The sequence below is a fragment of the Scomber japonicus genome, chromosome 19 (assembly GCF_027409825.1).
Source record: "Scomber japonicus isolate fScoJap1 chromosome 19, fScoJap1.pri, whole genome shotgun sequence".
Classification (NCBI taxonomy): domain Eukaryota; kingdom Metazoa; phylum Chordata; class Actinopteri; order Scombriformes; family Scombridae; genus Scomber; species Scomber japonicus.
In genome coordinates, this window is record NC_070596.1 from 5769493 (window position 1) to 5781411 (window position 11919).

Consider the following 11919-nt stretch of genomic DNA (forward strand, 5'->3'; position numbering starts at 1 on the left):
TTCTATTTTTTTCCAAGCTGATTTGTATTCATATGCCATATGTTTGCTTAAAGTGTTAGTCACTGTAATCATTCCTATTATCCATACTGTCTGTGAGGCGAATGATTCCTGACATGAGGCTACAGCAGTGTTATCTGGCAGGGGTGGATATCTGGCAGTCACATCTTGTTCTATTACTGTCCTGGCTATGCAACTACCACTGCTGATGAAGCTGCCAGCTAAACATGAGAATGCATCTTTGCACTGAGTGAGGTCCATTCATTTATGACTTTCACCTAAAATATGACTTGTTATTTTAGCAGGGTAAACATAGGTTTTTTACTGAGAACTGAATACGTGTTAAGTGATATTTTAATGTCTCAATCTCTTTACTTTATGTTGTAAATAGGTGCTATAAATACATGTTGACTTTCTCAAATAGCTCCTCCTCCTGGACTGTATCTGAGCTAGTTAACGCCCCCCTCTTCTCCCTGCCTTCAAGTGCAGCCTGTCCTATCAGGACACGTTTCCTTGCGGGTTTACAGATAGGCGTAACCAACATGCTGTGAAGATCTGAAATGTATTCAATGCATGTCAGCAAGTGAAGCCAAGGATTGTATATCTGGATCAGCTTTTCTCTTGTAAGTGAAACTATTTGACATTCACTGTCTCTGAGAGGTGAAATGGCGCAGCACACAGTTAAACTGGACCAGGAAAGACTCTCCTGTTTAATCTGTCTGGATCTACTGAAGGATCCAGTGACTATTCACTGTGGACACAACTACTGTATGAACTGTATTAAAAGCCACTGGGATGGAGAGTATCAGAAGAAAATCTACAGATGTCCTCAGTGCAGACAGACCTTCACACCAAGACCAGTCCTGGTGAAAAACACCATGTTAGCAGATTTAGTGGAGGACCTGAAGAAGACTGGACTCCAAGCTGCTCCAGCTGATCACTGCTATGTTGGACTTGAAGATGTGGCCTGTGATGTCTGTACTGGGAGAAAACTGAAAGCTGTCATGTCCTGTCTGCAGTGTCTGGTCTCTTACTGTGAGCAACACCTGCAGCCTCACTATGAATCTCCTGCCTTTGAAAAACACAAGCTGGTCAACCTCTCCAAGGAGCTTCAGGAGAACATCTGCTCTCATCATGATGAGGTGATGGATTTGTTTTGTCGCACTGATCAAAAATGTATCTGTTATCTGTGCTCCATGGATGAACATAAAGAACATGATACAGTCTCAGCTGCAGCAGAGAGGAATGAGAAGCAGAGAGAGCTAAAGGATAGTCAGCAAAAAGTCCAGCAGAGAATCCAGGACAGAGAGAAAGATGTGGAGATGCTTCAGCAGGAGATTGAGAATATTAATAACTCTGCTGATAAAGCAGTGAGGGACAGCGAGAAAATCTTCAATGAGCTGATCCATCTCATTGAGAAAAGAAGCTCTGATGTGAAGCAGCAGATCAGATCTAGGCAGAAAACTGAAGTGAGTCGAGTCAAAGAGCTTCAGGAGAAGCTGCAGCAGGAGATCACTGATCTGAAGAAGAAAGATACTGAACTGAAAAAACTCTCACACACAAAGGATCACATCAAGTTTTTACACAACTATTCCTCACTGTCACAACTCAGTGAATTTACATACTCATCCAGCATCAAACACCGTCCTCTGCAGTACTTTGACAGTGTGATTATGGCTGTGTCAGAGCTCAGAGATAAACTACTGGACATTTTCAGGGAGGAGCCCAAGACCAGAGATGAGTTCTTAAAATACTCTGTTCAAATCACACTGGATCCAAACACAGCACATATATGGCTGTTATTGTCTGAAGGGAACAAAAAAGCAACAGTGATGATGAAAGAACAATCATATCCTCATCACTGTGACAGATTCACTGAACAGCGGCAAGTCCTGAGTAGAGAGAGTCTGACTGGACGCTGTTATTGGGAGGTGGAGAAGGAACATCACGGAGCCATAGTAGCAGTCACATACAAGGATATTAGTAGAACAGGAAATGAAAGTACATTAGGAAGTAATGACAGGTCTTGGGCTTTAGAGTGTGATGGTGATGAATATAAATTAATTCATAATAAAGTCATCACTTCCATCTCAGGTCCTAAATCCTCCAGACTAGGAGTGTACCTGGATTATAGTGCAGGTATTCTGTCCTTCTACAACGTCTCTGACACCATGACTCTCCTCCACAGAGTCCAGACCACATTCAATCAACCTCTCTATGCTGGATTTAGTGTTTATGGTTATGATTACTCACTTGAAGTATGTGAGCTCAAATAGAAACTTATTACCAACAAGGTGATGGGTGAGAATCTGTTTTTTGTTTCTAAATTGATTTTTTTGTACCATACCGTACCGTCTTCTTCCGCTTATCCGGGGTCGGGTCGCAGGGGCAGCAGCCTAAGCAGGGAAGTCCAGACCTCCCTCTCCCTCCCCAGCCACTTTGACCAGCTCTTCCTGGCATCCTAACTAGATGCCTGAACCACCTCATCTGGCTCTCAACACGGAGAAGCAGTGGGTTTACTCCGAGCTCCTCCCGGATGACTGAGCTTCTCACCCCATCTCTAAGGATGAACCCAGCCACACTACAGAGGAAGCTCATTTCGGCCGCCTGTACCCGCGATCTTGTTCTTTCGGTCACTACCCAAAGCTCATGACCATAGAGGAGGGTAGGGACGAAGATCGACTGGTAAATCGAGAGTTTTGCCTTTCAGCTCAGCTCTCATGCTCCATCATTAGGACCACATCATCCGCAAAAAGCAGTGACCCAATCCTGAGGTCACCAAACCGGAGCCCCTCAACACCTTGGCAGCGCCTATAAATTCTGTCCATAAAGATTATGAACAGGATCGGTGACAAAGGGCAGCCCTGGCGGAGTCCAACCCTCACTGGAAACAAGTCCGACTTATTACCAACAATGCGGACCAAGCTCTGACACCAGTCATACAGGGAATGGATGGCCCGCATCAGGAGGTCCGATACCCCATACCCCCGGAGAACCCCCCACAGGACTCCCTGAGGGACACGATCGAATGCCCTCTCCAGGTCCACAAAACACATGTGGATTGGTTGGGCAAACTCCCATGCACCCTCAAGGATCCTGCAGAGGGTGTAGAGCTGGTCCACCATTCCACGGCCTGGACAAAAACCACACTGCTCCTCCTGAATCCGAGGTTCGACCAACCGACGGACCCTCCTCTCCAGCACCCCCGAATAGACCTTACCAGGGAGGCTGAGGAGTGTGATCCCCCTATAGTTGGAACACACACTCCGGGCCCCCTTCTTAAAAAGAGGGACCACCACCCCAGTCTGCCAATCCAGAGGCACTGCCCCCAATGTCCACGCGATGCTTTAGAGTCGTGTCAACCATGACAGCCCCACAACATCCAGGGCCTTGAGGAACTCAGGGCGGATCCCATCCACCCCTGGGGCCCTGCCATCGAGGAGCTTTTTGACCACCTCAGCGACCTCAGCCCCAGAGATAGGAGAGCCCACACCCGAGTCCCCAGGCCCTGCTTCTTTACCAGAAGGCGTGTCGGTGGTATTGAGGAGGTATTGAGGAAGTATTCCTTCCACCGATCCACAACATCCCGAGTCGAGGTCAGCAGCACACTGTCCTCACCATACACAGTGTTGACGATGCACTGCTTCCCCCTCCTGAGATGCTGGATGGTGGTCCAGAACCTCTTCGCAGCTGTCCGGAAGTCGTTTTTTATGGCCTCGCCCAACTCCTCCCATGTCCGGGTTTTAGCCTCCAGTGACCGTCGTAGCTGCACTCCGCTTGTCCTGCTGGTACCTGCCTGCTGCCTCCGGAGTCCCACAGGCCAAAAAGGCCCTATAGGACTCCTTCTTCAACTTGACGGCATCCCTCACCACCGGTGTCCACCAGCGGGTTCGGGGATTGCCGCCACGGCAGGCACCAACCACCTTGCGGCCACAGCTCCGGTCGGCCACCTTAACAATGGAGGCACGGAACATGGTCCACTCAGACTCAATGTCCCCCGCCTCCCCCAGTACACGGTCAAAGCTCTCCCGGAGGTGGGAGTTGAAACTCTCTCTGACAGGAGACTCTGCCAGACGTTCTCGGCTCTGCCAGACGTTCCCTCACAATACGTTTGGGTCTGCTAGGTCTGACCGGCATCCTCCCCCACCATCATAGCCAACTCACCACCAGGTGGTGATCAGTTGACAACTCCGCCCCTCTCTTCACCCGAGTGTCCAAGACATGCGGCCACAAGTCCAATGACACGACTACAAAGTCAATCATTGAACTGCGGCCTAGGGTGTCCTGGTGCCAAGTGCACATATGGACACCCTTATGCTTGAATATGGTGTTCGTTATGGACAATCTGTGACGAGAACAGAAGTCCAATAACAGAACAGGAGTCCAAAAAATAGATTTTGTTTCCATCTTTGTTGCTCAGCTCTCTTTGTTATGATGTTTCTGCACTGTCCTGCCAGTGTTGCCAACTTGGCGACTTTCTCGCTAAATCTGGCGACTTTCCAAACCCTCATAGCGACTTTTTTCCTCAAAAGCGACTAGCGACAAATCTAGCGACTTTTTCTGGTGTTATTGGAGACTCTGAAGTGGAAGCACGTATCGTTACTGTCCTCAACGAGTAGTGGGTGCTGCCGTGAGCCCCTCCCCTGTCCCAAAGCACTCACAGGCGGTCAGGTTCACAGTAGCCTCACACAGCTGCAGTCAGAGCAGAGAGGAGACCCACACCACTCCGCATCCACCCTGCATAACAGTCTTTTGATTCAATTTGATATTCTAACATTTAACAATACAGAACAAAATTGATTTACATTTAATACAAACAAACCAAGAATCAACATAAGAAAGCTAATTTGTAGTTCTTAACATATTTAGGGTTTTTTAACTCACTTTTTGTCTCTCCCAAGATGTTATTTCTCTCTCCTACAGTGTCCATTACAATAACATGCAAATGGTAAATATGCAAATTAGGCAATGACGTCATTTAGCGACTTCTAGCGGCTTTTAGGACAGCCAATAGCTACTTTCCTTACTGAGGAGTTGGCAACACTGTGTCCTGCTTAAATATCATCTGTCAGTCAAACAGGAGGGCACAGTCAAGTTGAGTTGCTGTAGGTAAAAAAAAATAATGTTAAAAAAACTTGATTAAATAGATAACACAAAAAAATCTGTGTGAGCCAAATAGTAACAGTGTGTAATTATTGAATGTGTTTTCCTCTGTTAAGTGACATAATAATGAATAACTTTATTTACACTTGTGAAAAGTATTATAGTATGAAATATTGAAAATAAAAACGTATGAGTTAACAGTGCATGTTTATCTTTTAGGGTCAAAGTATAGAAACAGAGTGATGCTGAAATTGTGCATTGTAATCTCTCTCTGTTTCTCTCTATATTTCTAAACAGTATATAGTATGTATGTATGTTGCTTGAATTTTGATTAAATGTAAGAAAACATTTTACAGCTGTAAAAAAGAAAAGAGTCACAGGTCCACCCACCAATCAGCTCATAGAGAACACCTGCAGGTAATCAAAGAGAAAAGAAAGGGGGGAGAGTGTAACACTCCTCTACCTGCATTCAAGTACAGCTTGTCTCGACAATTCACATCTCCTCCTTCATATGCTCTCACAGATCTGCAAGTTTGGTGTAACCAACATGTTGTAAAGTGCTGAAATGCATTCAATGCCTGTCAGCAAGTGAAGACGAGGATTGGAGAAACTGTTTGACATTCGTTGTCTCTGAGAGGTGAAATGGCGCAGCACACAGTTAAACTGGACCAGGAAAAACTCTCATGTTCAATCTGTCTGGATCTACTGAAGGATCCAGTGACTATTCACTGTGGACCCAGCTACTGTATGAACTGTATTAAAAGCCACTGGGATGAAGAGGATCTGAGACAAATCTACAGCTGTCCTCAGTGCAGACAGACCTTAATACCAAGACCTGTCCTGATGAAAAACACTATGTTAATAGATTTAGTGGAGGACCTGAAGAAGACTGGACTCCAAGCTGCTCTAGCTGATCACTGCTATGCTGGACCTGAAGATGTGGCCTGTGATGTCTGTACTGGGAGAAAACTGAAAGCTGTCAAGTCCTGTCTGCAGTGTCTGGTCTCTTACTGCGAACAACACCTCCAGCCTCACTATGAATCTCCTGCCTTTGAAAAACACAAGCTGGTCAACCCCTCCAAGAAGCTTCAGGAGAACATCTGCTCTCATCATGATGAGGTGATGAAGATTTTCTGTCGCACTGATCAGCAATTGATCTGTTATCTTTGCTCCATGGATGAACATGAAGGAAACAACAAAGTCTCAGCTGCAGCAGAGAGGAATGAGAAGCAGAGAGAGCTAAAGGCTAGTCAGCAAAAAGTCCAGCAGAGAATCCAGGACAGAGAGAAAGATGTGAAGATGCTTCAGCAGGAGATGGAGAATATTAATAACTCTGCTGATAAAGCAGTGAGGGACAGCGAGAAGATCTTCAATGAGCTGATCCATCTCATTGAGAAAAGAAGCTCTGATGTGAAGCAGCAGATCAGATCCAGGCAGAAAACTGAAGTGAGTCGAGTCAAAGAGCTTCAGGAGAAGCTCCAGCAGGAGATCACTGATCTGAAGAGGAAAGATACTGAACTGAAACAGCTCTCCCTCACAAAGGATCACATCCAGTTTTTGCACAACTACCCCTCACTGTCACAACTCAGTGAATCTACAGACTCACCCAGCATCAAACCCTGTCCTCTGCAGTACTTTAACAGTGTGACTATGGCTGTGTCAGAACTCAGAGATAAACTACAGGACATTTTTAGTGAAGAGCCCAAGACCAGAAATGAGTTCTTACAATACTCTCATCAAGTCACACTGGATCCAAACACAGCACACATACGGCTGTTATTGTCTGAAGGGAACAAGAAAGCAACAGTGATGAGAGAAAAACAGTTATATCCTCATCACTGTGACAGATTCACTGAAAAACAGCAGGTCCTGAGTAGAGAGAGTCTGACTGGACGCTGTTATTGGGAGGTAAATAAGGTAATTTATGCAGCCATAGCAGTCACATACAAGGATATTAGTAGAACAGGAGGTGAAAGTAGGTTAGGAACAAATGATAGGTCTTGGACTTTAGAGTGTAGCGGTGATAAATATGAATTAATTCATAATAAAGTCAGAACCTCCATCTCAGGCTCTCCGTCCTCCAGAGTAGGAGTGTATCTGGATCACAGTGCAGGTATTCTGTCCTTCTACAACGTCTCTGACACCATGACTCTCCTCCACAGAGTCCAGACCACATTCACTCAGCCTCTCTATGCTGGATTCAGTGTTTATGTTTATGATTACTCACTTGAAGTATGTGAGTTCAAATAGACACTTATTATCAACAAGGTGATGGGTGAAAATCTGTTTTTGGTTTGTAAATTGATTTGGTGTCCATCTTTACTGCTCAGTTATTTTTGTTATGATGTTTCTGCACTGTCCTGCTTAAGTATCATCTATCAGTTAAACAGCAGGGCAGAGCTGAGTTATTGAGTTGCTCTGAATAAAAAATATAATGTTAAAAAACTTGAATTAAATAGATAACACAAAAACATCTATGTGAGCTAAATAGTAACAAGGTGTAATTATTGAATGTGTTTTCCTCTGTTAAGTAAAATAGTAATAAATAACTTTAATACTTCTCAGAAATGTAAGTTTAGTATGAACTATTGAAAACAAACACATGAGTTAACAGGGTCAAAGCATGGAAACAAAGAGTGATACTAAAATTGTGCATTGTAACCTCTCTCTGTTTCTCTCTATCTTTCTAAACAGTATAGAGTATTTGTGTATATTACCTGAACTTTAATGAAATGTAACCCAACATTTTACAAATGTTCTAATTTTTTAGATTTCTTTAAAAAACAAACTCTGTAGGAACATTTAGTTTTGTGTTGAAACTTGTAAGCTGGCAGGTTTATATAGTTTATCTGGTTGATATTTGCATTTCTGTTCTACTGCATGGACCTTAATGGAGTAGGTTATTATTATAGTTGATCTTATGTATATTGTGTATTTGTTAAAAAAGAAAAAAAGAAGAAGTTATTATCATGATGATAATCATTACAGCATTGATCAGTTTCTCCACAGTGGTTGAACTGAAGATAGAAACACTGAACTGGAATTTACTGATTAAAACACTCAATAAAATTGATTTAGTCATGTATTTGTCATTATTAATTCCATAAATTATATGAGAGTTACTGAAGAATGAGTTTGTTCACTTGTTTAATAAACATGGTTTAATACTGAAAAACACAAAGAACAGGAAGTATTCAGAGGATCATTAATATGTACAATATTTCTTGATGCTGGTTCAGTTCTAACACACATACAGTATGACTACACATTTGGTTCAATGTTGCAGCTAATGTCTTTCAACATATTGTAGTGTCGACTATGTTGAAGAATAAACTTCATAACAAAAAAATGTAGTTCACAGTCAGATTGTCACAGACACTATCACAACTGCAGCTCATCCTCTCAGTATGATAACAGAAGACTAAGCTGCTGTGTGGAAGCTTTTGTCTGGAGACTTTTCATGGAGTCAAAAACCTTCAGAGAGAGATTTCAGCTGAAGGAGCAAACTTAAATTGACATTTACAGTATTTCCTGTTTGACATGGAAACCAAGGCTGCATGTTTAAATAACACCTGACTTCACTAGTTCACATCATGAGTTGAACTGATGATCATATTAATAGAAAGTACAAAGTCTATTTTAAAAAAATGTAATTGCTTTAAATAAATCAATATTCTATAGAAAATTTAATTTGTGTAGTCAGTCAGACAATTTTCTCTTCACCAAGAACACAATGATTTAATCACTTAACACACGCCCCTGTTTTTTATGCTGTTAGCCTAAACGACATGCCCAAGTTGTGAGCAGCACAGAACCCACATAGTTTGAGACTCAGAGATGTGTCTGGTATCATTGGAAAGGAAACACTCTCAGGATTCTTGTAAAAGTGTCTGTGTGATTCTGTGACTTACTGACAAAGAGTGGCAGAGGTTACAATGATGGGGTTGTTTACTCGCCCATAGGTTCGCCTTTACAATGACATGTGTACAGACATTCAGGGACCTCTCAGCAGGACATAGACACAATGAGGCCACAGGTCTTGGCTTCATGCAGTCCAAATTTGGAGTCAAAAGACCAAAAGATGAATTTTTCAGAATTGTTTTTCAACAGGTATGTCCATGCGTTTTCCTTAGGTCCTTTTTGGAGACTCCAAATGGACACTTGGTTACCAAAGCTGTATAACCACAAACAAACACCTATAACTTCACATCCCCTTTGCCTACAATCAAAATCTTGGTCTCTAATGAAAGCTGACGCCCTATTATTATTATTATTATTATTATTATTATTATTATTATTACATATAACCATATTTTTTTGTTTGGCCATATTTATCTATCTATCTATCTGTTTATTTTGGTATAAGTCATATGTGAAGTCGAAGAATAACCAACCGTGTACCAAAATGCCGTGTGCGTAATGATATATGGTTCAACTCTTTTACGCACCGGGCGCACGCCGGTTACGCTTGGAGTTTGTTTATGGACAGCCAAACTTAATAGCTTAGTGTCATACACCGTTGGAAACCTCAGACTATTGGCTAAAAGGTTATCAACTTCATTTCACTGAATATTTCCATAGGCTAGAACAGCAGTCAATCAAAGCCATGTCGTCATTGTTGTCGGTCACATGTCCTCATTTGCTTTGGAGACATGTACTGCCTAATCCTAAACACCGATTGGCTTGTGTGTGGTGTCGTCAGAAGCAGAAGAGGCTCACGGTCGTAAACATCTAGTCACGTGTACTCTGAGATGGACGTGCAGGTCAGGAAATGACGTAAACGGACCGTATTTGCTTTGTTATTTGTGTTATTACGTTACGTGTTGGACTAAATACATGGACCTATTGAGGAAAATATTCCGGTTTTATGGAAACGGATTTCATATTTCACAAGAATGGATATTTGGCGAGCTGTACAGAAAGTGCTGAGTCATAAGATGATCGTTGTGGATAAAGGGAAGACTTTGAAGGTATGTAGGCATTATAGCTTTTCTTACTTAGCTTAGGGGCTAGCCGAGCTAATCGCTAATACTATTACGGCTGTGAGCAACCATATAAGTCGTGAGTGGTCTTGAATGAATCAGGACAATCTAAGCTTTCCAACGATGTACGGCATGAATATATATGTTTAAGGGTTGGTGTTTAAAACATTCAGAAGAACGTGTGGCTACCTCCTAACATCCGTCCCGTCCCGTAGACGGAACAGCGTGGGTTAAGTGGTTAAATACTGAGAGGACTAGATCCACACTTTGACCTTAATTGTGACTTATTATCTTAGCAGGTAAATTTAGGTTGTGTACTGAGAGCTGAACACATTTTTAGCTGGAATTCAGAAAGTTTGATTTCTTAATCTCTTCACTTTACATTGTAAACACGTGCTATAAAAACATGCTGACTCACTCAAAGAGTTCCACTAAACCTTACACATGTTTAACTGATGACTGACTTATAAGACACTGTACCTGAACTTAGGATTGCCAAAGTTCTTTATTTGAAAATGATACAAATACTAACCAAAACTATGGCCACATCAGAGCTGGCCAAAAAGAACAAATGAAGAGGAAGCCCATGGGCCAGCCCAGCAGAAAAAGCAGAAAAAAGAAAAGAGTCACAGATCCACCCACCAATCAGCTCATGGAGAAGAATAAAAGAGAAAAGGAAGGGGGGAGAGTGTAACACTCCTCTACCTGCATTCAAGTACAGCTTGTCTCATCAGTTCACATCTCCTACTTCATGTGCTCTCACAGATCTGCAAGTTTGGTGTAACCAACATGTTGTAAAGTGCTGAAATGCATTCAATGCCTGTCAGCAAGTGAAGACGAGGATTGGAGAAACTGTTTGACATTCGTTGTCTCTGAGAGGTGAAATGGCGCAGCACACAGTTAAACTGGACCAGGAAAAACTCTCATGTTCAATCTGTCTGGAACTACTGAAGGATCCAGTGACTATTCACTGTGGACACAGCTACTGTATGAACTGTATTAAAAGCCACTGGGATGAAGAGGATCAGAGACAAATCTACAGCTGTCATCAGTGCAGACAGATCTTCGTACCAAGACCTGTCCTGATGAAAAACACTATGTTAGCAGATTTAGTCGAGGACCTAATTCTGTCGAACTGTGTGAGCTCAAGTCGACACTTATCAACAAGGTGATGGGTGAGAATCTGTTTTTTGTTTGTAAATTGATTTTGTCTCCATCTTTGTTGCTCAGCTCTCTTTCTTATAATGTTTCTGCACTGTCCTGCTTAAATATCATCTGTCAGTCAAACAGCAGGGCAGAGCTGAGATATTGAGTTTCTGTAGGCAAAGAAAAAAAAAAGTTAAAGTTAACTTTAAAAAACAAAAAAATGTATGAGTCAAATAGTAACAGGGTTTAATTACTGTATGTTTTCCTATATTAAGTGAACTTTTTATAAATGTAAGTTTAGCATGAAATATTTGAAACAAACCATGTGTAAACAGTGTACAGATTTATCTTTTTAGGATGAAAAAGAGTGATACAAAATGTTCATTATAATCTCTGTCTCTGGATAAATTAAAGATAGAAACAGCAAACTGGAATTTACAGGCTAAAAGAATAAACTCTATTTTCCCTTTTAAAAATGTATCATGTATTTCTTAAGTTCATAAACTATATCAGAGTTACAGAAGAATGAATTTGTGCACTTGTTTATGTAACAGTGTTTCTGACTCAAGATTTGAAAACCTAAAGATCAGGAAGTATTCAGTGGATCATTAATTTTGGTTCAGTTTTAACACACATAGAGTATGACTACACATTTGTTTCAATGTTGCAGCCACTATTTTTTAATATATTG

General features: G+C 41.9%; 2 protein-coding genes across 2 annotated transcripts; both read left to right on the top strand.

Moving 5' to 3' along the window:
- The first annotated feature begins 662 nt into the window (after positions 1-662).
- Positions 663-2273, top strand: LOC128380102 (tripartite motif-containing protein 16-like). The gene has a single exon (XM_053339799.1). The coding sequence runs from the start codon at positions 663-665 to the stop codon at positions 2271-2273; it is 1611 nt and encodes a 536-aa protein (XP_053195774.1).
- A 3469-nt stretch (positions 2274-5742) lies between these two features.
- LOC128380103 (tripartite motif-containing protein 16-like) lies at positions 5743-7361 on the top strand. Its single transcript, XM_053339800.1, has one exon. The coding sequence runs from the start codon at positions 5743-5745 to the stop codon at positions 7348-7350; it is 1608 nt and encodes a 535-aa protein (XP_053195775.1). The 3' UTR covers positions 7351-7361.
- Positions 7362-11919: the final 4558 nt, after the last annotated feature.

Excerpts from the sequence above, each read along its gene's own strand:
- LOC128380102 (XM_053339799.1), top strand. The coding sequence starts at position 663 with ATGGCGCAGCACACAGTTAAACTGGACCAGGAAAGACTCTCCTGTTTA.
- LOC128380103 (XM_053339800.1), top strand. The coding sequence starts at position 5,743 with ATGGCGCAGCACACAGTTAAACTGGACCAGGAAAAACTCTCATGTTCA.